At 37.9% G+C, this 27,144-nt stretch overlaps 2 protein-coding genes across 5 annotated transcripts; one reads left to right on the forward strand and one right to left on the reverse strand.

Annotated features, from left to right (window-relative positions):
* The first annotated feature begins 2,066 nt into the window (after window positions 1-2,066).
* On the forward strand, window positions 2,067-13,769 carry LOC139985061 (phospholipase ABHD3-like). Of its 2 annotated transcripts, none has more exons than XM_071999252.1 (10): window positions 2,067-2,240; window positions 2,938-3,043; window positions 3,921-4,084; window positions 5,216-5,334; window positions 5,965-6,071; window positions 6,821-6,933; window positions 7,614-7,787; window positions 8,126-8,174; window positions 9,615-9,780; window positions 10,663-13,769. In XM_071999252.1, exons 2-10 carry the CDS (start codon window positions 2,945-2,947, stop codon window positions 10,845-10,847), a joined length of 1,176 nt encoding a protein of 391 aa, XP_071855353.1. In that variant the 5' UTR covers window positions 2,067-2,240; window positions 2,938-2,944; the 3' UTR covers window positions 10,848-13,769. The 2 variants fall into 2 exon arrangements, with proteins under 2 accessions (XP_071855353.1, XP_071855354.1); XM_071999253.1 differs by lacking the exon at window positions 2,067-2,240 and adding an exon at window positions 2,339-2,453.
* A 69-nt stretch (window positions 13,770-13,838) lies between these two features.
* On the reverse strand, window positions 13,839-26,229 carry LOC139985057 (caspase-8-like). Of its 3 annotated transcripts, none has more exons than XM_071999247.1 (9): window positions 25,926-26,229; window positions 24,389-24,882; window positions 23,432-23,676; window positions 22,125-22,301; window positions 20,548-20,601; window positions 20,058-20,204; window positions 17,456-17,668; window positions 16,044-16,253; window positions 13,839-15,266 (listed from the first exon to the last, which is right to left on the reverse strand). In XM_071999247.1, exons 2-9 carry the CDS (start codon window positions 24,850-24,852, stop codon window positions 14,773-14,775), a joined length of 2,004 nt encoding a protein of 667 aa, XP_071855348.1. In that variant the 5' UTR covers window positions 24,853-24,882; window positions 25,926-26,229; the 3' UTR covers window positions 13,839-14,772. The 3 variants fall into 3 exon arrangements, with proteins under 3 accessions (XP_071855348.1, XP_071855347.1, XP_071855346.1); XM_071999246.1 differs by lacking the exon at window positions 25,926-26,229 and adding an exon at window positions 25,742-25,861 and having other exon boundaries at window positions 13,842-15,266; window positions 20,548-20,619; XM_071999245.1 differs by having other exon boundaries at window positions 13,844-15,266; window positions 20,548-20,619; window positions 25,926-26,226.
* Between the last annotated feature and the right edge of the window lie 915 nt (window positions 26,230-27,144).

A 27,144-nucleotide genomic window follows, 5' to 3' on the forward strand; every position in this document is an offset into this window, starting at 1 on the left:
ATGACCCCTAAGTATCATATTTACAATTGCGTTTTCTACATCGTATTTTAGGCATAAATAGCTTGCTTTATAAAATGAAAATGGTTAATTCTCCACTTTGTTCATTTTGCAAGAATGCCGATGAAACGCTTATACATTTGTTTTATAATTGTAGTCACGTTGAGCGGTTCTGGGAGGCAGTGAATTCAAATTGCATTAAAACTAATTATCCTTTTAATTTGACCAACATTTGTTTTGGTGATTTTGGTGATATAGATAATCCTGTGAACTTTTTAATTTTGCATGCTAAAAAGTACATTTATACTTGTAGGTTGGATAACAAAATCCCACATGTGCACGAATTTTATTTTAAGTTTCGCTTTCAACTTGACCTGCACTGTTTCATTTCTAAGCAAAACAACAATTTGTGTAACCTTAACGACTTCTATGATTTCTTTATGTAAGCTTCTTATGTAAGTCTTTTTGCTGATTCTTTTGTATTATGTGTTACGATATTGTAAATAAATACAGTGGTAAAAAAAAACCAAAAAAAAAAACCACTTCCCTGCAGTCTGAGATAAAAACACAACAACCGTACTTTATGCCATAAATGCAGAGCCGGAGAAAAGAATCAGATTTGGTTAAAACACCAGCGTCATATATAGTTGCATTGTTTAGCCTTAGATCAATATTGAAATACATTTGGTATTGTATAATAATCTATAAAGTCATACACGGACTACAACAATAACTGTTTCCTTACAGTTTGCAATTATTGTATTCTGGATTCGGAAGTACCGGTAGTACGTCAGTGTATCGGGACACCGGTACGGTATCTATTTTATAATGGTTACTATAAATAAAAAGTATACCTATTCAATTAAAACAGTGATTCATATGTCAAAGGGCTCTAAATTGCACCAATTAAAGGTATGCTGTATTGGTCCCAAATATGCTAGATATTCAAATATGGTCTGTTTCTATTACAACCTTTGAGGAATTTGTCCTCACTGGGACATTCAGTCATCTTGTCTGTTCCTTTAAAATGTCTGAGAACAATCGTGTAAGTGAACAAATCCAGGAAAACTTCTAACAATTCGGCGTAGTATATATCTTTTTCAAATGCGTGCTGTCACTGAGAAATATTTGTAATGTTCATTTCATTGAACATCATTCTCCCTTATTTAGGGAATTAAATGTGCTCCCTATATCTCATCTCTTTAAATTTCAACCAGGCGTGTCAGTTTATAAACATTGCAATGAGCTTCTTCCGAATATTTGAATTCATTCTTTAGTAGAAATTCTAGTCTGCATAATCATAATAGGCCTAGGCCTACTCGTAGTAGCAGGCCTAGTAAATTACTTCATATCACGTCATCTTGTACTAAATTAAGGCAATCCCAAGTACATTATTCAGGTGCAGTCTTCTGGAACAGTCTCCCACATTCTATTCGGTCAAAAATTCTTTGTACTCCTTTTCGGTGGACTCAAATATTATCTTTTAAGCTCTCAACCTGGCAACTAATTATTTCATTATTATATCATAAACGTTTGTTATATCGAACTGTTTGTTTAATTTTTGTTTTCTGTTAAGTTAATTGTCTTCTTTGTTTAGTATTTGCATATACATGATTAAACATGTCATTAATATTTATTGTATACGGGAGCCAAACCAGAATAGCTATGCTGATGTTTGGTTCCCTCTACCATACAGATACTGTATTGCTTTATTTCGATTTCTTTATGTTGTTAACTTTCACATTATTTGTAATTGTATCGTCTTGTATGTATATTTTTGTTTTTGAATTGGTAGAAATAAATCAAATCAAATCAAATCTATAGCGTGCTATAATTTGGTGCCTATACTGACTTCCTTTAAAGTCAGTTTGATGTGTGTTGTTCTTTTGGATCACTCACAAGAAATCCATGATACATTATGAGATAAATTACTCTCATCCAAGGATCACAATCATTATATCTGTATATAGTGGCTACCGGGCTGACTGAATCTGCAAAAGCTCAAGCGACATCAGTTGGTGAATCTAGTGATGAATCTGGGGATGAGTGTAACGATATGATGAAGTGATAGTTTCAGGTTGGTCAAAAAAACAGCTGATTGCTCAACCCACTTTCATAGACTTGGCTACTGTATGATATCCGGCAATGCCCCTTGGTCAAACTTAGCTGGACGTCACCCATATTATATAACGATAACTAACAGCACTTACAGAAATAAGAAACCAACTGCGATCACTGACTTTGTAAGTATTTGGAGGATGTTTCATTTCCTTATCGCCCTATTGAATATTACAGGCAGTCTCTGTTTCCTAGGCCTAGACGCAAACATATCGCTGTTGAACTTCACAAGGCAAAGTCCCTTTGCTAGAGATAAGGTGTGAATGTTAGCCTACTATAGTAGTAGTACTAATAGTGTTCGTACTATTAATCAAACGAAGACATACGCATGGTCCAAGGTAATTATACTATTTAGGTCTAGGCTTGGCATACTTATTTCAGGGATCTAGGTTTGAAGACTGAGGCACTGAAGGTAAAAAAGGAAGAAATATGGGACATGCTTTTCTGTTGGCCAAAAAAACACCAAAATAGTCAGGGTCATTGCCAAACACATAGCTATGTCAATTTGAAATTCACCTGCAGCATGCTTCCTTAGTTAGCCTACTGTACTTAAGTGGCCATTACAGGTGTGGTCTCTAAAGTTAAGCATGTGTGCCTCAGTTCCTGGTTGTGTGTGTACACCAAAGATTTAATCCTCACACAGAATGATTTAAGTATAGACTTCTCTGTTTAACATGCCTGTACAGAATCTAACATTTTTATTTAACACAAGGAATCAAACTGCAGTATCAACCACTTTGTTGTCTTTAAAACACTTTAACCAATGTTTTTAAGTTTGATGATTTACTATACCTGACAAATTGTTTGACTGAATTCATACAGCATTGCCATGGTGACTATTGATGTCTTACAACGATGGGGATCCACTCTAGCCCTGTTTCCTGCAGGCTCAGCCTATGTAGCGTACTACCTGAAGAGAGTTGTGAAGGTGAGCGGACTTTGCATTTGATCAACAATTGTTACCCAAATCTATACCTGTAATGCTTGAAATGAGATTGACACTTCAATGATTTTTTGCACCATAAAAGTTATAAATGATCTCATTTATTGTTTATAAAAAAGGTATTAAAGGGTGTGAAGACTCGCGCACAAAGAAACGTCTCATGCCGGTAATCTGACCTAGTTTCGAATAAGGTGTAACAGAAGTGTTAGACACCACCATCGATCCCAGAAAATACACACACAGCTTGCCATCGTCGAAAATTATACACTAAGTGTACAGTCAATACATACAGCTACGGTCAATACCCACAAAACAGCGTGGACATCTCAGGTCTAGATAAAAGATAACAAGGTATCACGTTTCATTACTGTCTGCATTTTGTAGCGACAAGAAGAAAACGTCCTTTGCAAGCAACGGAAAGTTAACTTTCTCAGAGCGCGCGGCACGCGGTTTGGGTCTTCAATGCCTTTAACTAACAGACACATTTGCATGCCAGTGTTAATCACGGGATGTACATGCAAAATAGAATGCTTCTTTCTTTTGGGGTGTTCTTTGTGATATGAAACTGAAAAAAATCAGCAAATAAAATACTGTAGGATTTTAGTATGATAAATTTATAATATAAAAAATTACCAAAATCTAAGTAATACTTGAAGTGGAAGTGAAATGGCACAGTGGTAAAGACAGAGCTCTCTGAGGTAAAATATACTTGAAGAATTTCCCATTCATTCCAATGACTATAGGGTGACCTGTGCCGCTGTAAACCAATAGGAAGTTGCCAATTGTTACATTACTTGTCATGACTATATAACACTGGCATGTTTACATCTCCTGGAATGCTCATGAATGTTCTGTCTTTCAGAGACCAATGTTTGCCTGCGGAAATAAAAAACTAGAGGGCTTTCTTCGCAATCACGTACCATCTGCCTTTCAAGCCTATTGGCCTCCATTTTGGTGCTTTCAGAGCCATGCACACACAATTCTGGCTGTGTTGTTTCGGCTGTTTATCAGGAAATCATACAGAAGGTGAGCTTGGTTCTCCTCTAATTTCAAGAGGCATAAATTAAGACCTCTGTGACTAAGGTGACGGTCAGAGGTTCCCAACTTCCAGAGACAGTATAGTCCCCGGATCTCATGTACCATCGCAGGATTAAATGTACGTGTTGACTTCTGGAATTGTCTGCTAATTTCACCTTATCATCATTACACAAGGTATCACTTCAAATGCACATCAGCCCTGAATCATTTAAATTTGACCTTCTTGGCCTTCCTTAATTTGAAACAGTTTGAAATCTTAGCTATGATTGATAACAAACACAAGCACAAAGGTCACTCTCTAGCTCTCACAGATAAATGCAACTTTTGGACAAAAATGAAGTTAATTCTGGCGGAAGTATTACAGATGCGCCAAAATTTCACAATCATCCTTAAAATGATACATCCCACCATCAACCATTGAGATGCCCACAAAAATACCACCTTTCCCTTTACACACACTGTATGCATGTAAACCTCTAATTCGACTCCCGAGTTCTCCTCAAATTTCTTTTAGTGTCTTGGGGGCGGGGAGGGGGTAGGGGAGGGGGAGGGGGTGGTTTAGTCATTGTTTGCCTTCTCAGCCATCTGTGTACTTTCTTTTCTGTTGATTCTGACTCATCTGTTATTTCATACCTTTCTTGTAAAATGAAATGATTGAAATAAAATACAATTTAACGGATTCGTCTCTTATATTAAAACATTTATGTGGTGATCCTGGATGAACCTTGTGTGCAATATGTAGATGATTTATTCCTGCAAGGGTAGGCCTATAAAGTATAGACATTTCATTTTAACCAGTGTTTATAAGAATGAAATAAACAGTCTAAATAGGTAAAAGGACACATTTTCATTCAAAAGTGCATTTGATATTTTGGTTTGTAGCTTTCACTTCTCATCAGCTGGCTAAAGCAATCAAGATATCTGTTTTACAATGTGATGGACTATCTGAAACAAGTTGGTCATTCCACAGTAAAATGGAAATTTCTTAGTCAGCTACTTAGGGCTTTAGCTCACAATGTTACAGTGCTAGTCCTGAGGGCCCCTTCCATCACTTCTACTGTGATATCATGGTATCTTGTACCAGTTCACGACTAATATATTACTGGTTGTTACACCCAGGGAATTCACCACAACCCCAGATGGAGGTGAAATCATCTTGGACTGGCTGGATGCCAATGAAAGCAGCAACATATCATCAGATAGGAGACCCATTGTTCTCATAATGCCAGGACTAACAGGTATGTACTATCTATGAAAATTTGAAAGGTTATTAAGACTATAGATATTCAGTTTGTAGAGGAGAAGAGGGAGGAGGCAGTGGGGTGGGGGGGGCAGTGGGGTCGGGGTGGGGGATGGGAGGATTTGGTTCGTCAAAGTCATGAATTCAGATTTAAAAGAGTAAGGACATTTGTGGTTAGAACGAGATTCAAACCAGTGAATGATGGAGTACAAGTTTTGTACCATTCCAGCTCTTGGTTGGTGGCGATCCTTATATTAGTTGTTAATCGTAATTTGGTGGGCACTGGTTCCAGTCCTGTTCTAGCCCCAAAAATTAATTGGCTCTTTCAAATGGCGAAAATTGACAACCAATTTTCCATTGTACATTTACTTTCATAAGGCAATTTTTAATAGTCAACAGGTGTCAGAGATAATTGATAATTTGTTTAAGTGGCACATTTTAAGCTAAACAAACATTTAACTCTTCAACCATAACATGAAACATGTTTGTCACACTACTAATGTCAAGAACATGATACACACACATAGTCCTAAAAATGTCATTTTCGTGCAGTTGTTTATGAAATCCTATCGTCGAAGCCTTTGAGCAATGCATCTCAGCATCTTTCATGGATTTATTTTGCCCTCAGGGTCTAGTCAAGAGTCCTACATCAAGCACTACGCTGACGACATGCAACGGCTCGGCTTCAGATCGGTCGTCATGAACCAACGTGGTTACGGAGGATCTAAATTAAGGGTAAGGTTTAATATCTCCCTGCCCTCCTGTTTTCCAAAAACTGATGTAAACTCTTCAAAAGCAATATGAATCTAGCTAATAATATCTTGAGTTAATTCTAGGGTGAATTGGATTATCAGACTTTCCAACATTGAGGAAAATTTATGAGTGCGATCAGCGGCAGTGGGGGAGGGGTCTAAGGGGAGGGGATGCCCCCCTCCCCTTTTGAAAAATTTTCGTATTTTTGACTGCCTAGATGCAAAATGGTGCATTCTTTTTCAGTTTCTCTGCATAATTTTATATTGAGAATTTCTTCATCATAATATATAATTGAACTCAACAAGCATGAAAATTCTCATCAAAGACTTTTCTTGAATCGATGAAAGTAATCACTTGCATTTTTATCGGAAATTGAAGGGCACTTCTCAATCTCTAGTACCAACACCTCTCCCACCCGGCGTTTTCCACCACCACCATGGCGAACGCACTACTCTTGTAAGTGTAAGTACTCAAAGTTGCTTTGTGTTGTAGAGGTATGTAGCATTCTTAGCATCTTTCAGGACGGTTTTTCGGAGATTGTTTGTGGATTGCGTGTGATAAAGTGCACATAGCGTGTGAGCGTGTGAAGGGCTGGAAGTGCGTGTTTCACACGCCAAATGCGTGTGAGTTGGAATGTCTGGATTATGGTTAAATCTATTCTTAGTAAATGAAACACATCGGACTGCTGCCAACCCTTTTCATGGTATCTTTTTATTTTTGGCTTCTTTTAGACGCCAAGAGGATACTGTGCCGGTAATACTGAGGATTTGAATTTTGTCATCAGCCACGTTAAGTCTTTATATCCAGATGCTCCTCTGGCTGCTATCGGTCTCTCCATTGGTGGGTGAGTAAATATTCATGTACATTTTTTACATATTAATTATATCGGCCTATACTTTTACTGTTAATATGCGTCGTATATCTATATACAGAAACCTAGGATGGCCAATATAACATGACATCTAGAGAGTGGAAGACATGTAAAATTGACCATGTGAAGATGCAAGATGCCTTGGGCTGCTAACCACCAACCAAAACCTTGTGGCAAACCTGTCACAATGTCAAACAGGTCATACTCGTTTGTCATATACAAGTTTTGTCAAATATACATATTTGCCAGCTGGTTTCATAGTGGTATTAAAGTGCATATGCGTGCATGTAATGTGTATGCCTGCTTTTATGTACAGAAGCCAGAAAAGAACACATACAAGCAATGTTTTGAAAATGTGTAGGTTCTGTTAAGATTCTGTCAGAATGAAGTGTTTATTCTTTAGGTTTGCCTCCCAAAACACAAAACTACAAATGCCTGATATAAGCCTACAAATGCCTGGCGAGAGGTCAGTGGGAGGTCATCTGGGATGGCATTGATTGAGCCACCTTGTGGCCGCACCATCTTCAAGATTTTATTTCAAAGAAGGTTGTGACAGCTGGCAATACCAGTACTTATGTGGGGGTACATGTAATCTGAGCTTTAAATCCTTTCATAAAATTTTGACCCCTTTGTTACCTCTCCATTACCTTTAGCATTATTCTACTCAACTATCTCGCCGAGTACGGATCCAAAGCCCCTCTCGTCGGTGTTCTCTCCGTTTCTGCCGCCTGGGATTTACTCAAGTCGAACAAATCTCTAGAGGAGAATCTCAATTGGTTACTCTTCAACCGGTTCTTGACCTCTAACCTTAGAAGTTATCTGAAAAGGTAAGCAGCAAGAATGAATATTCATAGTAGATGTAATGTTATGTTAACAGACATGTCTAAGCTTATTTAAACTAGTGAAGTTTAATACTGTCACATGTAGAGAATTAATTACTGAACCCTTGCTCTTTCTCTCAAGAATTCTTTTGTGCTTTTATGCAATATTTAGTCACCATTGAATGTGTCTTGAATATTCTAAACCATTATTGTTTCATTTCCTGTTCTTTTGTTTTCACTTACGCCATTTTATGTTATTGTGTGTTTGTTATTTGAACGTGAATCGTTAGTTTTCGAGTGAAATATACAACCTGAAATTAAAAATGTTCTCTTTTACTCGTCAGAAATAAGCACATGATAGAAGATAAATATAACGTTGATCATATTCTTCAGGTGAGAATAATTGAAGCTCTTTAAAATACGGTCAAGAAACGTTTGTAGATAACATGTAAATATGTTGGAATGTCAAACATATGGTGCACCGATCAGCTAGTGCATGATGCTTCAGATTTTGGTACAATAGTACACTCTTGATTGGAAGGGTGGGGGGCTGGGGGAGGAGGGAGGAAGGGGGGGCAGGAAGTAGAAGAGAGGAAGTTCAACTGCTTATGTTCAATTAGCTTATGCATTTATCACCACTTTGTCTTGGCTATGGGAATGCCTTGCTCTAGGGATGTACAGCAAAACTCATCAATACAATCAGACTTGTGCAAATTACGGCTGCTTGCTTCGTCATGGAAACCAACAACATGGATCACAAGGTACCAGTCTTTGAGTAACCGCACTCAGTCTGGTTAACAATAAATTAAGACAATGTGTATTATTCAAGATCCAACCTGGCATGCAGCTGTTTGTATGGTCTTGCCACCGCCTTCCCTCCCCCCTCAGGCGCGTAGCCAAGTGGGGAGGCGAAGGGGGAAGCCGCCCCCCCTTGAGCATATTTAACATTTTTTTTTAATGTTTTCATGATATTGCTAGTAATTTCAAAAGAGAAAACGCTAAAATGCAACTTACAAGGCCTGGGAAGTGCCTTTTCCAGCGATCTGGGAGGCATTTTCAGTCCAAATTTTCTTGTATGCTTCGCGCCAAACATGGTGGCGCTATGCTTAGATAGTTTGCAATGCCGTATCTACGGCTCTGACAGTTTGCCTACATTTTTGCCCCACCCTTGGCAAATTCATGGCTAAGCCCCTGCCCCCCCTACCCTCGATTATCTTGTTAAAGTCTTGTCTCTGTCCATAAACCGGGCAAAAATTTACATTCCTCATAGACTTGTGACTTTGTTCAGCCTGCTACAATTTCTTGCTGTGCTAGGTCATTTTACTGCAGCTCCTGAATTTGGAAACTTGTTGCCCTCACCAGTTCAAATCCCTAATCTTAATAGACTCTTCAAGACAGATTAAAGACTCATTTTATCAACAAAAAAAATGTATTGTTTTATTTTTATCAGTAGGTTCCTTTTACAGTATCTTATTGGTTCTGTTGCTAGTTAAGTCAGGGCCTTGAGCAGATAACTTCCATAGGATGATGGCGCTGTACAAATTTCATGATTATAATAATATTTAATTATCGTCCTAATTCTGTCGTAAATAAAACAAAAAAATTGCCAAACATTTGTTAAAAATATTTTTCAACAATAAGACAAGTGAGGATGGTGTGAGTTGGTGGAACGTGCTTTGTTTCACAAGTCCTTATTTATAGCTCTTGTCAATAAATGACTCTTTTTATTATATATATATCTTTAAAGAGGATTTCCATATTGAATATCCTCTCCTTAATCTCTATTATTCATCCATATGAATTAATATTTTTTATTTTTTTGGACAAATGCAGTCAAGAACTTTATACCAGTTTGACAACCGGGTGACAGCGAAGATGTTTGGCTACAAAGACGCCACTGATTACTACACCCACGCCAGTCCGTACAACAAGTTAAATAAAATCAAAGTACCCACCTTGTGTCTAAACGCAGCCGACGACCCATTTGCTCCACTTCCTAGTAAGTGTTCTCCTTTAATTTCCACTTCCGGGAATCATGAAATAGTCCCTCAAAATCATCCTTTTTTTTTCTTGTTCAGCTTCACTATTGATTTTTCACAAAAGCATCTACCATCATTGTCCCGATAGTCGTTACAGTATGCTGAACTGATGGGTTGCATTCAATTCCTTTTTGTACCATTTCTGAGATAACAACATTTGAAGTTGGACTTGTAAAGTATTCTTATAAAATTTGGCAGCATGTGTACGAGTACCCATGCAATTTTGTTCATATGGCCTTTTTAATATGATTGGCAAGTGTGTATGTAAATGTTCATGTCACAGAAACTTTAATATTAATTAGTATGCATGGTGGGCGGGACTTTTTTTTATTTAAGATAAAATTTGTGAACACTTTATATCTTAATATAAATGGTACATTGCATGTGTGTGATATGGTGTAAGTTGATGGCCATGGGTATGACAATGTGAATAAGAATGTTACATTGCATGTGTGTGATATGGTGGATGGCCATGCAGTAGTATGTTTGTATATGATTATGTATGATTATGTTTATTTGTATTAATATGTAATATGATTATTAGTATGATTATGAATTGTCAACAACTTGTATCGCATTAGAAAAAAGAAATGTGGCATCCATGAGCTCAATTATAGGTTTATCATTAAATGGAAGATCATAAACAAAAACAAGGATAGTCTGCTGACAATTTCCCTGCAAAACCCATTATTCTCCTGTAAAAGACCACCATGATATTCATGGATGTTATGTTGAGTAAATTGTTTACATCCTTGTACTTTTACAAAATAAAAATATTCGTGATTTTGATATCTGAGGTCAAATATGTTTTCGTGATAAATATTCCTATGCACACTCAACAGCTCTGCCACTAACATCTGCCAACGAGAGTTCTCACGTCGCCATGGTAGTGCCGATGTACGGCGGCCATCTTGGATTCATGTTGGGCGCCATACCGATTGGCAAGACCCTCATAAACAGAGTCTTCTCGGAGTTCATGATGGCGATGTTCAATCACGAGGACGAAATGTCAAAGATAACCAGGTGATGGAATTATGAAAGATTTGGAGAATGAAATATACAAATTAGAATCTATTCTGAAGGTCGAAGTATGCTACCAAAATAGTTCTACAAAAGCAGCTCTTTTTTCTCTGTTGATTTGGTTAAACGCACATCAGGCAGAGATTCAAAAATATGTAAAATGCATCGCTAATAGTTATACTAAACACATATATCCATCTCCAGCTGTCTCGCTTCTTTGGTCGTTGTCCCGATAGGAACATGTTTTTGCAGTATTCCATTCATTTGGACGAGTGTACTGTGAACAATGCTGCAATGACATACATGGACCACACCTATGTATTGTTGGGTTTTCGTTAACGTTGTAACGATTAATGTGTACCCTTTAGAAAATAATTTCAACTGCGTGAAGAGATGCAATTTTATGTTGTGAACCTTGTGGTCAAGTGACTTTCATCAAAATTATGAGAAATGATGACTTTATAGTCAAAATTGTATGCATCGCGTGTGTACGATAATCACAAATTATTTCACAATGTACTTTTAATATTCAAGTAAGACAACGAAATTTCAAAATATGGTAATGTCGGCATCGGACCATACTATCAATATAGGAGTTGGACCAATGCGTTTCTTTTTTACTTCCTCTGTGAGGTTAAATGTCAAAATTTTAGGCTTAACGTATGCCTTTAATTTTTCCCCAGTAATATCCTATCAGAATGCATTATACATTTTCTGTAGTCATTCAACGCAGGAAACATAAAAAAATGTTTAAACATACTCCTTTGCTTTTTGTCTGGACTATGAACCTACTCAGCACCGAGTTGGATTAAAAATCACGGAGGATATTCTCATATTTACTTTCAAAATTCTCAAAGTGTCCATTAGCTATAGGTTGCATCCAAAAATCCGCCGTTTGTACTGAACAGCGGGTTTTTTCCAGTTGGTTAGCTGAGTGATCAATCCCATCTTTTCGAACCTTAGTTGAGCTGCCTATTCGTCTATTATGCAACTCATCACACAGCTAGTAGCCAAATCACTATCAGTTCCAGGCAGACATGGCAAGGTGTGAACAAATCAACTCTTCCAAACTCACCAGTCTGTTTGCAGGAGAGATAAAGTTTCAGTAACTTGAGGTCAAGAGAGCTGAAAAATGCAACCTGTGGTTAATGGACTAATTCTCGTCATGTGTCTTAGTTTTGACTATAAAATATTTTTGCGACTTGTGACCAATTGGCAGATGGGAAAGCCAAGAAAAGCTTCTTAATTTTTTATTATTATCAAAAAGGATTTTCGGTGATATGCTAAATTTGCTATTAATGTCTTCCTGAAAGTTCTCACCATTGAAATTATACCAAATAATTTATTTTTTATTTATTTTATGCAACTAATTTACAGTGTGGCAATAGTATACTTTCCTAGTTTTTTTAAAGTTTTTAAATTCATATTTTTTATTTTCTGTGTATGTTATGCATTATGAAAAAGACACTGATATAAATCGCTCTCATTTTAGTGAAAGAATTATCGCTATCGTGACAATTGATGAATGGTAGCGACTCTGCAAATGTGTAGTTTTATCTATACTGCAATTGTAGCAGTTATATAATAGACTGCCATTAAGTGTTTTGAGTTTTCATTTTTCAAAACTTGTCTGGTTTAAACAATGATTTGTAAGCACAAAATTAATTTGATATGTTACACAGGTTCTCACTTAGCTTTCTATGAAAGGCCAAGAAAAAATAACATTGGTTGGAGCAAAGGGCCAGAGAGAGCTATAACCTCACTATACGTAAATTTCACAAACCATGGTTTGCTGTTGACCGCATTTTCTATACCATCTTCAGAGTCACTGAAAATTGCCCTTTTAAATTAAAGTCACCATATTTTCGCAGGATGTCTGGCGACATTACACTTCTGTTGACCCCCTTTTCTTGACATAAAGGAATATTACCTACACTGTAAAAGTTAAAAGGGGAGGAGGGTGGGTGAGAGGAGGGTGGGAGAGGAGGGTGGTAGAGGAGGGTGGGGGAGAGTGGGATTTTTTGAGGGCTAAGCATGTTTTAAAGCTATTTTCAAGGATGATTGTGGTAGCATGCCCAAGTTTAGAACAGTTCATCTGGAGGTGTTTTTTTTGGGGGGGGGAGGGGATGGGGGGCAAATGAATATACAGTCCAAAGTTTATGCTGCTCAAGCGAAGTCAGCTGCACACTGCCATTGACTCAGAAGGACTGTTCAAGAAAGACCTTTAATATCCAATTCCACTGCAGTGTACAGGTACTCCAATGTACAAGGTACTCCAATGTACAAAGTACTCTTATGCACTCCAGTGTACAAGGTGCTCCAATGTACTACTCCAATGCGAGTACTCCAGTGTACAAGGTACTCCAATGTACTCCAATGTACAAGGTACTCCAATGTACAAAGTACTCCAATGTACTCCAATGTACAAAGTACTCCAATGTACTCGGTACTCCAATGTACGAGGTACTTCAATGTACGAGGTACTCCAATTTTTTATTTGTTTAATGTACGTGAGAATGTTGACTGTATTTGTTATTAACGGGAGGACTTGTCATATCAAGGTTTTACATCCAGTGAAAAAAACTATCATTAAATGATATTTTAATAAATCTTTAATATTGTATCATATTGATAAATTAATTGAAATTTGGAATATCTAATGTGGTTGTTGAATGAATGACATGAATTTATGATTACTGCGTCTCCAAATAAATATTTCTTGCCATACGTGGACATTGAAAGAATGACATGTGAAGAAAACAATACAATATCAAGATTTAATCAACGTATGATACTTTAAAGTATATTTAATATTGTGATATATTGAATAGATCAATTGAATATGTAAATTATTCAAACAAATATTTAGTGTGGCCATAAGAATGACAACTGAAGAAGACAAAAAAATGAATAAATTAAAAGCTGAAAACATGTATTATATTCCATTTTTTTTAGCATCGTAGATCAAAGTCTAGAGAAACAAACACGTTGGTTAGATATTATTATATTTCAAGAAACTTTTGTTACCAAATTATTAAAAGGATTTAAACTTTTGTTTGGTTTTACCATACTAAGTAATAATTATTCATAAACCAACAAAAGATTGATAGATTAACAATGAATCTCCCAGAAAATTCAACTAGATTGTTACACAATACATTCACTATTCTTTTGTTTCAACCATTAGAGGAAAAGTCACATTAAAAACAATAAAGAAAACCATTTAAAAGTTAAGCACATGTGGCTAGACTTGATCCAAGTCTTCAGTCTCCCAAGCGGAGAAAGATTTTTCCTAAATAAACTGTCTGGGGGGGGGGTGGGGTGTGAATCTCTAAACACCAAACAGCTAAAAGAAACAGCACACACTAAGGCTGAAGACTTGGTCAAGTCTAAACAGGGCATGTTCAAAATTTTGAGCCATAAACATGCCTCAATATTTGGATGGATTTGCTTCAATCTCCTTTTAGTGATCGTATGTTAAATGATAATTCAACTCATTTTAGCATGGAATCTTCTAATTTCAGTATCAAGTGTTGTATCTAGGAGTGTTAGCTTAGTGGTTAATGTCGGTGCCTTCCAATCATAAGGTTTCCGGTTCGAGTCAATCCAAGATTAATGTACAGTATGTCATCCAGTTCAGAGTTGTTGACAATTCATAATCATGGACGGTAAATATGAATGTAAGAGACTGTCTTCGGTCAGCTTGCGGCATTGATAAGCCAATGAGGCTTCTTCGTGAGTTCCTGCTTGCAGGAGAATCTAAAATACATACATACAAACACCCGTACATACATACATACATACATACATGAACTGTAAGATCAGCCAATGAGCTTGACTGCTACGGAAGTTTAAAAGAATCAAAAGACCTTTGAGAAGAACAGAAAATAAGAGGCCTCCTTTTGTAGCTATTTCAAAAAATTGATTCCATATCAAACAGTTCTAACTTCAACAGCTGTGCACACCACATCAGTTCTCACTGCTAAACTTTGCTGAATATGCTCGGGTCTTTCCAGAAACAGCAACTTTCTCAACGTGTGACTGGGAAGAGCTGTCTGCGCAATCCACCTGTTTTCCTGCTTGGCCTTTGTCGCTTTCGCCAATTCTTTGTTTATTAACGTCATGATCGACTGCATCTCGCAGTCGGGATACTTGGACAGGATGTGCGTCAGTGCCATGATGAACCACGACCCCTTCTCCTTTGACCGTGCGCTCTTGTAGCCCGGTATCGTCGACAGCAACAGGCAGAGGTCCACCTCGTTGGGCAACATCTCCAGACTCGAACCCATGCCGGCTGTCTGTCTGGTTGGCGATTGAGGGGCCGTCTCCGTGGTAACCGCCTGCCAACTGTTGCCTTGGCAAGCTTGTACGATAAATACCTTGGGTTTGTCAATGAGAGTGGGACAGCTTTGACCTTTGAAATATCCTGTTGGTGATTTGAGAAAAAAAAAACCCCGGTCAGCCACAATTTACTAAATGCAGGTAAAGTTGAAAGCCGTCCTTAGTGATGGACAGAGAGTAACCTATTGTAGGTGTCCCCAGGAGAAACAAAAATACCATTGCATCCTGTTAACCAGTGGCATAGCCAAAATGAATGGGCTCCTCCACCTCACCTCACCTTCCCCGACCCCCCCCCATCTTTCACTTAAGGCAAACTATCTAAATTTAATTCAATTGTAAATAGAGCCGTACACAGACACCGGACAAAAGTTCAATATGATTGCTAGCCTATGAAATTATTTTACGAAAGGTTTTGCGGGACCAACCCCCCCCCCCCACCCCCACTCCCATCAAAGAAAGGTCTAGTATTTACATGGGCTTCTCTCTTAGATTAATAGTAGCAATGAATGAAACTTTATCATTTCTTCAGTATGTATACACAATTACAAAAAATGTATGACAGAAATTTCACTCATGGAAAAAAGGTTCTAACTTGTGTCACGTATTTGGAACTTTTTCCAGTTCTTTAACGGTCAGGAACCCCTTTCTCAAAGAGTGTATAGTGTGCAATGGGACAATTTTTGCAACGATTTTAATATACCAATTATGAACTTGAAGAAATGAAGGGAGATATGAAAAAAATGAAATAAAATACTGGTCGAGTCAGACCACCCAAACACAAGCCCGTAAAGCATGCACTAAGAATCAAGTGGATCTTTCTTCCTAGAACCGAATTTTTCCAGAATTCTCAAAATATTCTTACCAATAATCTTTGCCAACTCTACAGGTATCCCATCCTTTCCGAGGACAATGCCCTTATTACCATGAGACAGGATGCAGCAAATGAAGGCATTATATCTGCTGTGGTCACGCCCTTGTAATTCCTTCATCTTTAGGCGAATCTCGTCTGCGGTGAGATCCCGTTCGATCTCAACTTCAAATCGCAATTTACGAAATATCCTTTTCAAATTCTCTGTACAACGAGAGAGAAGAAACAAAAAGCAGTTAGAACATCTGTGATGATTGAGCCTTTGACAATCTACTCCTAATTTAGAGTCCTGTATTCTTGTACTTGTCAGTCCAGGAAGAGAAATTGCGACAGTATGTTTAAGGTATCGCCAATTACGTCGGAAGAAAAGACCAAAATTGGCCCAGGTTTGTGGAAACAATATGCGGGGAAAATATACACTGTTTCTGTACTCTGGTATCATTGGCTGCCAGATTATCTTTGAATGATGCCAAATTATGTTACATATTGAAGCAAAAACTGAGCAATTTCATTAAGGAAATGAAGATTTAGTTGACGCTTTGATATGAAAATGGAAAAGCACCGTCAAGCATAGTCAAGTCGGTGGAGGGAATTTTTAGAACTTTTCTTTGCTGTTCTCAAATCCAATTCCTAGAGCTCTGACTGTCAAAGTCTGAGTCCTTGACAGTCGACTCCCAAATTAGAGTCCTGTCACTGTTCAGCCGCCCCCCTCTCCCCAAGGGCGGCGAAAGCACTTTTAATCTGGGGGGCACCGACATCAAAGGGCACTTTGCAGAAATTTGATTGGACTGATGCAGCCTTATATTTAGTACCCTTTATAACTCTTATTGTATTATCTTATTTGCGTATACAAATCACTCCATCAAAGCCCCCCCCTCCCCCCCTCATGGAAAATATGCATACTAGCACTGCAATATCCAATGTGCAAATTGGGAAACAAGGAACAAGTTTTCTTTGAGACAAAATGAGGTGAAAACATGCTAGTTGCTAATGTAGGAATCTTCAGAATTAGAGTTTATTTCTTGTTAATATCTTAACAAGTTTTCTCCATTCGAAATAGCTTTGAGTTTGACCCACAGAAATTCATTAAAAGTTAGGGGCGTGACCAGGATTTGCAAAGTTGTATGCACGACTATCAGAGCGGAGCGCCACCATCGGTTGGCGCTGAGCGAACAATAAAAATTTGGTTTTACAAACCCCTCAGATGGCCGAAAACAGCACTTCCCGAGTGTTCATTCTGGTTCCCTGGCCTCCTGCTAACTTGAGACACCTCAATTTTTGTGTAGAAAAAGGGCACATTTTTAACCTGAGGAAAAGTGGGGGGCACATGCCCCCTGTGCCCCCCGGTTCCGCCGCCCTTGCCCCTCCCCTACCGTTTACCTCTGGGTATATATATATATACTCACTGACATCTTCTTCCGTGCCCTCTCTGTTCGATGGCTCAGTTTGCCCTGGCTTGCGATCGAAATGCTCATTGGACAGGATCAAACAGATGCCCTTGGGGTTGGCGTCCATCCGGTAGCATGATATTTTTAACTTTGACTGCTGGTGAGTCTGGTATTCGTGTTGATGTGTGAACCATTCTGTGGGATCCTCTTCCGCATTGCTAAAGGTGTTGACTTTGGAAAACACAAAGCAAAAGAACAATGGAAAGACCTCAAAGGAAAACAATACACAGAAGAATAACAATAGAGACATTCTTCTACAATGTAAATGATGGGTTTGGCTTCTGGAGCAGATTCAAGAGCACCGTTAAACAAACTTTGAGTGTTGAAAACACAAAGAAAAACAATAGAAAGACCTCAAAGGAAAACAACATATAGAAGAATAACAATAGAGACATTCTTCTATAATGGAAATGATGGGTTTGGCTTCTGGAGTAGGTTCAAGAGCACCGTTACCCAAAATTTGAGTGTTGGAAACACAAAGGAAAACAATAGAAATACCTCAAAGGAAAACGATACAAAGAAGAATAACAATAGAGACATTCTTCTATAATGTAAATGATGGGTTTGGCTTCTGGAGTAGGTTCAACAGCACCGTTACCCAAAATTTGAGTATTGGAAACACAAAGGAAAACAATAGAAATACCTCAAAGGAAAACAATACAAAGAAGAATAACAATAGCGACATTCTTCTATAATGTAAATGATGGGTTTGGCTTCTGAAGTAGGTTCAAGAGCATGGTTACCCAAACTTTCAGTGTTGGAAACACAAAGGAAAACAATAGAAAGACCTCAAAGGAAAATAATACAAAGAAGAATAACAATAGAAACATTCTTCTATAATGTAAATGATGGGTTTGGCTTCTGAAGTAGGTTCAAGAGCATGGTTACCCAAACTTTCAGTGTTGGAAACACAAAGGAAAACAATAGAAAGACCTCAAAGGAAAACAATACAAAGAAGAATAACAATAGAGACATTCTTCTATAATGGAAATGATGGGTTTGGCTTCTGGAGTAGGTTCAACAGCACCGTTACCCAAAATTTGAGTATTGGAAACACAAAGGAAAACAATAGAAATACCTCAAAGGAAAACACTACAAAGAAGAATAACAATAGCGACATTCTTCTATAATGTAAATGATGGGTTTGGCTTCTGAAGTAGGTTCAAGAGCATGGTTACCCAAAATTTGAGTGTTGGAAACACAAAGGAAAACAATAGAAATACCTCAAAGGAAAACAATACAAAGAAGAATAACAATAGAGACATTCTTCTATAATGTAAAGTAGATTCAAGAGCACGCTTAGCACGGTTATCCAAACTTTGAGTGTTTGACCTCCTTCCTGGGATTTCTGACCCTTCACTGAAGTTTATTAAATTTTAGAAATGAAATATAACTCATGAATTAAAAGGAAAAAAAATAAAAAATTAGACTAATATATGTATTGCTGAATGCTATAAAAAAAATTGAAATTAACATCGCCTCTTACCGATGGCCCTGTATTGAGTTGATTGACACCCTTGGAGTTTATCATGCCTTTCCTCATGGATTAATATACCTCAAAGCTACTTCTTAAATTTGTATATTCTTACATATTTTTTATATATATTCACATATTTTCATAACTTTCTTACTCATATTTATTAAAGAGCAAGAGGAACGATTTAATTTTCCATGCGTAATAATATTTAAAACATTGGTTAAATAAATGATTTGAATCATTTTTTATCAAACCATTGGGATAAATGTTGATTACCTTGGAGGACACCTAAATCTAGATTAAATTAGAGGATTTCAACATTCTGTAAAGCTTATATCAAAGTTTGTACCAGATTGTCACCTTTTTTGTAATATAGATCTTTAAACAAGCAACAACAACCATAAAAATAAGACAGCGTTTTTAATGTACCATATATCTAGAACATCTATTCGAAGGCACAAATTTCGGAAACTTATATTTAAAATCAACATTAAACGCGTGGGACTTAGATAAACATTGAGCAATTTTTTTTTAAAAGGTACACCTACTATGGGGGTGGGGGGTGGAGGTTTGTTTGGAACCATAGGAGTAAAAGAAGAATTTGTACCAAACTTGCAATAAGAAAATAATGTTTGTTCTCGAATCGGCAACCTGTGCACAACTCTGAGATATATGGGTGACGTGGACAGGTATCTTAATTTTTATAGGATTTTTATATTTTCAGATAGAAAGAGAGAAAAAAAGAACCAAATGAATCTGACACACTCTCTTTTCAAATAAATATCTAATAAAAGTGCCTCTTTTATACCAAAGGTGGACCAAATGCACCCCTTCTTTAAAGGCCCAGCCCTGAGCTGGTAGCAATTCTAAGCCCCAATCCACTCCTGTAACCGGTACTGTAACATAAACTATGACAGCTCATAGAACAAAGAGGGTTAGCTGTCTGGTATCAGGTAACTTGGTTTAATTGTAAAGAACCCTCGCACTCTAAAAAACTCCCCCCCGCCCCAAACAATTGATAGGAAGGCAACCTTGATGGTTGAAGTCAGGCTTCGTATAAAGTGGTGTTATTTTTTATTTTACCTGGTGGAAAGTCGCTGCTCTTTAACTGCCTCATGTTTTGATCAGCTTCCATTGGTTCTGGAGAATCTTTACCATCTTTTACACGGTCTGCATCATCGGTCTTACCGACCTCTAACTTTTGCATTGTGGATTCTGGTTGAGAAATAGCTGTGTAAAAATTAAAGAAATTTGAGGTAATTAACTAACCTAAAAAGTAACAATGGTGCAAACAGAGGTAATGAAGGTACATTTACCTCTGAGGGGTGGGTGAGGTGTGGAAGGGCAGGGGCATAGGGGAGAAGGTATCACAGGGGGATGTATCACAACTGATTGAGTTGAATAACATTTCTTCAAAAAAAAAAACATAAATTGCAAAATTTTTGTATTATTGTCATCGGCATGTGTTTTACACCTTGTGAAGTCCCATTCCTAATGCCATATACTACTGTACACAATGTATAAAATGTGAAATATATAATATAAACGATTGAGAATGTTCACAATTACTCACGGCTAGAGAGCATAGATGGGGTCACCAGAGGTCTACGTTTGGGTCTCTTTGAATCTGTTGAGAAAGGTTTTTCTTTTAAGGGTAAGAAAAGAAACAGACAACATATATTTATTTTGAATTATAAAACAATTCAGCATTTAAAAAGCAGCAGAACTTAATTAATCATTAATCTTCATGGGCTATGCTAAATGGTCAAGTAGAACATTTGACACCTGGAATTTAAAACAATGTATGTAGCTATTCAAACAGAGACATAACAATAAACCAGTTCATGAGGTTCATTGAACCAGTGCATCTCTCCCCCAACCTCCTCCCCCCCCCCCCCTCAATGTCAAGATGCCAAAAAGTGTCGGTTTTGACATTTCGGTCCAACAGACTAGTTTATTCTTCAGTATTTGTCAACATACCTATACAATAGAATATCTTATTAAAATGACTAGTACTGTTCTGTTTTCTTGTTTTATTTAGTTGACAAATAACTGTCCAATTTCAATACGAAATCTATAATGGTACCTTTTCTTTATTACATTTGCACTACCCAGATTTATCATGGTTCCCTTTTCTTTGTTTACGATTTTTCGGCAATCCATCAAGTGTAGTTTCGATGTAGTAACATGGTGAGAAGAGAACCCACAGCCCTCACTTCCCGAAAGTCGCAGACCGTCGGTATCTTCCACTATTATGCGAGGGGTGTTTTGCATTCGTGTAGAATCTAAAGCAGCAGTTTGTTTTGTCGTTCTCAAATTATTTTTGAGGACGACACTGCACATCCCTGACATATATTAATTTAGCGAATTAATATTATTTATATTATTATTGATCCCTAACCTATGCCTACCACCAGGGTTGTCACCACGCCGGGCGGCGCCGGGCGGTGCTACCCAGCTCTCAAAATTTCCGCCCGGTACTCAAGGTCAATTTCAGCCTTACCGCCCGGCACAAATTAGCCTACAGTACCGCCAATAAGTAACTTGGTAAAGATAAGCGCGATTCAGTGCAAAACGCAGCTTAACTGTAATTAACCCCGCGGAACACTGTCACAAATTACCCGGCTCTAAAAATGGTCTGATGACAACCCTGCCTACCACATATGCCCAGGGATGTGCCCAGGACTTCCAGAGTGCCGGGTATACTGATTGCCGTCCTGGGGGAGGGGTCTAAATTTTTGAAGGTGCTCAGATGCCAAATGCTGGCACTTGTGTAACTATTTAAGCACATACACAAGTACTAGTTTTGCTAACAATTTCCATTTTGTCATTTTTTTTTTAAGTGAAATATATTTCGTACCTGATAAAATTTATTAGTTTGTTTCAAAGAGATTTTACAAAGGACCTATTGAGAGCCGCAAGTAATGTTTCTCACATGCGTAACTGATGCATTATTAGTCTGTATGATTTTGGTATAGGCTAGGCCCAATTTATGTTGAATATATTGTTAGGAATGTCGGGATTTTAGATGAAAATAGTGCTGGGCGGGATTCTCGATTTTATGACAGTGCTGGGCGGTAATATGTAGTGCTGGGCGGGGCCACCCAGCATGGGCACATCACTGTATGCCTATGCAAAGACCACACGTACCTGATTTATCGGATTCGACCGGTGAGTCCGCCTTACTGGTAGGAATACTATCATATGATCCATAGAATTTCTTAAGATCAATGCTGCCCTCTTTGGAGATGGCTCTGATTGTCAGCAGTTTATTACTCTCCTCGAATGTCATGGCCAAGACAGGCTGTCCCTGCTTTATCCTCTCCTCTGCAAAATAAAATCATTAACGTCAATGTAGTCTTAAGGTGGTAATGAGGTAAGGGGGGGGGCAGGGAGGGGTATGCATGGGGTAAGGGATGGTGGTGGATGAGGAAAGGTGGGAGAAAGGGAGGGTGGATGATATTAGGTGAGGGAAGGGAGGGGAGTGGATGAGGTAAGGGATGGTGGTGGATGATGAAAGGTGGAGGAAAGGAAGGGTGGATGATATTAGGGGAGGGGAGGGAGGGGAGGGAAAGGAGTGGGTGGATGAGGTCAGGGGGAGGAGAAGGGGGGAGGTGGATAGATAAGGTTAGGGGAAGATGAGGTTGGCAGGACTGTTTGATTTGGGCTAAGCCCCACAAAATGTGTCAATACAGAATACAACAAAAACATTTTGCTGTCAAAACTGGCAACAGGACCAGGGTTAAAGAGAATGACATTTAGAGAAACTGATGGGAAGCTGGCCAGAGCCTGGCTGGCCAAAGCCTGGCTGTCCAGAGCCTGGCTGGCCAGAGCCTGGCTGGCCAGAGCCTGGATGGCCAGAGCCTGGATGGCCAGAGCCTGGCTGGTCAGGCTGGCCAGAGCCTAGCTGGCCAGAGCCTTGCTGGCCAGAGCCTTGCTGGCCAGAGCCTAGCTGGCCACAGCGTAGCTGGCCACAGGCTAGCTGGCCTGGTGGCTTGAAAAAGAGATAGATTGAGATATATTACAGCACTTTATAAAGCTCTTTGGAGATCTGTTAACAGGATACATGGATACAGGATGTCACAGTTACATTTAAAGGCTTAAAGCCCCTTAGCCTAGATACATTAAAAAGCTGAAAGGCTTCATTAGCCTATAGATACATTAAAAGGCTTTAAAGCCTCATTAGCCTATAAATTTGACCTTGACTGTCTGAGGGATTTTTTTTTTTTTTTTTGTGTTAAATAAGCACAAAATCAGAACGAGGCATATTTTTGTGGCCATAATGTGGGCTTTTTCGCATAAATCGAGCAAATGAAAAAATTCCAAAGCAAGACCGTCAGTTTCTTGCTAGAACTGTTTTCATCCAGTGCCCTATAAAGATCATTTTAGGACTGCTACAAGCGAAAAGGATAACATTTGACATGAAAGCCAATCAAGAGTTATATATATCTACTCACTTTCATATTCTTCAATATAGTTCTTGACTTTTTTATTCTTCAAAACCTGTTCTGAAAAATCTTTCAGTAGACCGATGTTATCGAGTGCGATTTCGTCTTCGTCTTCTAGCAGCTTGAAGAAATCCAAAAGGTTGTCAATTTCGTCCAGCTCCTGTCCAGATGCCACACTTCGAATTGAACAGTAATCCTTTAGGTCGGTTAGTTTCTTCTTTGGTAACTGTTGAATTACGGAGTGCAAAAGACACCTGCCAAAATAAGGAACCATGGAACGAATTCAAAAATGGTAATTTCCCTTTTTCTTTTAGGAACGTAATTTATTTTATCTTTACAATTATATTTCAAAATGGGAAGGATTGCTAGTCATTGTAAACTTCTTTCTATTTTCTCTGCCTTTTATCTTTAAACCAAAAACTTCCATTTAGGGAGAACATTTATGTATATCTTGCACTACCTGAATTTGATTGTATAAAAATATTCAAAAAGTCAGAAGACTACATTCTGTTTCTTTGTAGTCAACTGAAAAATATCCACTCAAACAAAATGCTGTGTCGCCAAAAAAAAAGAAAAAAAAAAGGATACATATATATATATATATATATATATATATAAATGAAAAGTCGTAATATATATACATATGTATATATATATATATATATATGTATACATATATATATATATATATATATATATATATATATATATAAATATATATATATATATGGAGGAGAAAAAATTAATGAGAAAATGTATACAGGTAGGATTTATGTGAGTCTGCACCTCCTTGCAATTGGGGTCTCCTAGCCATCCACTACAAAGTGAATTACGGTAAAAAAAAAAATTTTAAATGGTCATTTCTCACAGGTTATTTATGGTACAGATATCCAGACTGAGCTGATAGCATTTGACCTTTTTATTTAGTTATGTACCCAAACTCCTCCTCATGTCGACCAACCTTACCGAAAAGGATCCAAATAAGAAAATCCATCATCTGTGGGCCAGTTGATCGCCGTTCCCTCGAAGACTTCTCTCTTTGGCTTCACCATGCCAATCCTATGCAACAGTTCTGCAACCAAGCCAACGTTTGTCTTATCGAGTGTTCCATACGTCGACATGTCACTGAGTATATCTGTTGCGCTTTTCGCATTCTCAAGCACAGCTTGATCCGTCACTTTATCGTGGCACAAAAACTTAACATCTTCCAGTCTTAGGTTTGGGATTCTGTTTCCGACATCCATGATGATGCTCGCAAATTTTTCTTGCGACACCGAGGGCTGTGAATCACTTCCATCTTTGACATCATTTAGTTGTTTGCTATCTTCGGAAGGCCGGACTTTGGGGCTTGGTTTTGCCGTCCCCCGAGCGATGGCTAATGACAGGTCCAAAGGCTTGATGTCTATCGGCAAGTTAGACGAGGGGTTCATCTTGAATCAGTCTGTCATCATCCTACAAAACTAAAAATTAAGAAAGAGTAAAAACAAGGTTTTATTTTTTTTTCATGTTTCCAGTTTCACAAATATTTTTAACATATTTCTTTATTATACTGTGGCTTCAACAACTCAAATAATTTAAGAAAGTAAGACAGACTTTCATGAATTTATGTTATGTCATTATTTGGATCAGAAAGGTGATTTCATGAGCATGGCAATTTAGCTCAATTTACAGTCATATTGCCAATATTGGGTCAGGAGCCAGGAATATAACTTACTACTCCACTTTTTCAAAAATTACACTATCATAAAAAAAACTTGAGAATGGCTGTGATCTAGCAACCTTGCATAGTTCATTCCTACTGACCTTCAATATTTCACAAAAGTAGGAAGATTTACAATGTTCCATCCCCAAGGAGATAAGGGATATTTAGCAACTTTAGACAAGACAGCCATATAGAAAAGTAAACAGTGATTTTTTTTCTTCTTCACAGAACTCAAGGTTAAAACAGAGGACATACAGGTAAATACAGAACTAGCACTTGGCAGTTGGTAACATGCATATTTTTGCAACAACAAACTGTTGCCACAACAATTATATAGGCTGTACATCATCATGTAAAGAAATGTTGTGCACTAACTTAAGCAGTTCAGAAAACATTTGCAGAAGTAATTATATTTCGTTTATTTCAGGGAAAACGTAATGGGATTTTCTCCATGTTCCTAAGTCAGTGACCCTTGAGAATGAAAACGGGAATTCATACATTTAGTAGTTATGGTACTAGTACTAGCCGAGGCCTAGTTATCTTCATTGCCACTTAATAATTACAAACACTTAGAAATTACAAAGAGCAAACACTCAGTCCTTAATGTAGGTTATAACCTTCATGTAAATGTCAGTGAGTAAGAACCAAAGTTGAAGAGTATTGCTTAATAACATTTACAACACAGTAAAAGTGAGGCTTAACTTAGGCTAACTTGTACTAGTTGTACTGTACTGTAGCATTAATCTAGTCTAGGTAGCCTAAGCCTACAGCCTAACGTGAGGTAATATTTATTTAGGTTACCTCAGTTTGGTAGACAATTGTGTAGCATGTAACTCGTTCCGTGATTCGGTAGATGTAAAGATTAAATGTTGAGGTTCAGCAACCTCAGTCCCAGATATCATTATCATTCGTGCATTTATCTTTGATTGACGAATCATTCACAAAGACCTTGTATAAGAAATTCTAAAGTTCGGAAAGTACAAACGCGTTAACGTGTTTGAGTCACTATTACTATATACCATCAACACAACTGGAAAACAAAAGGGAATTCCCTCTTCTCCATCTTAGTCATAGTTGCTTACGCAATCCCCCCAAAAATTGTGTGGGGACTTTTATCAGCTATATTTGTATGAATACCGTAACACTTGCCACGACACTTGCCCCACACCTCTTATCGTTTGGATTTGTGACCTCCTAAAGGGTGTGAAGATTCGCGCAAAAGAAACGTCTAATGCCGGTAATCTGACCTAGTTTCGAATGAGGTGTAACAGAAGTTAAACACTACCATCGATCCCAGAAAATACACACACAGCTTGCTACCGTCGGTAATTAGACACTATAGTGTTAAGTCAGTACATACAGCTGCGGTCAATACTCACAGCACAGTGTACAAACGATACAGCGATGAATATCTCAGGTCCAGCTAAAGATAACAAGGTATCGCGTTTCCTTATGGGGCACGTCTTCAATGCCTTTAAAATCTCATTTATATCAATATGTGGCCCGTGAAGGGTTTGTAAAAACTGGAGGAATGTATATGAAAGAGTCTATACTACGACATATATACATACCGTATTTCAGTAGGTTAACCCCCCCCCCCCCCCAAACCCAACCGTGATGATGGAAGCCTACCTTTGTACCCTATTCCCCTACCCAATCAACCCTGCAATGCAATACCAAAGGCAAGTCATCTTGCGTCGATTGATACAGTCATTTCATAAATGAAAGCAACGTTTATTGATATGTTAATTGAGACTGAAATTATATGGCATGGACAGTGCTGATGGGCTAGGTAGGCTATCACAAATAAGTCGAGCTCCGTACGCCATTCACATGTTCGAGCTTAGCTGAGAAAACACGATGAATTCAAGATAAGATGACTCATTTTCGTTATCTTTAAATCGATAAACTGCGATTTTTTTAAACCTTGGAATTGTAGGAGCGCCCTCAAATTGAATTTCGCTGTCTCCCTTATTTGTTTATCAATATGGTTTGCTTAATAAACTGTGCAAGCAATATT

Source organism: Apostichopus japonicus, chromosome 17 (genome assembly GCF_037975245.1).
Source record: "Apostichopus japonicus isolate 1M-3 chromosome 17, ASM3797524v1, whole genome shotgun sequence".
NCBI lineage: Eukaryota > Metazoa > Echinodermata > Holothuroidea > Aspidochirotida > Stichopodidae > Apostichopus > Apostichopus japonicus.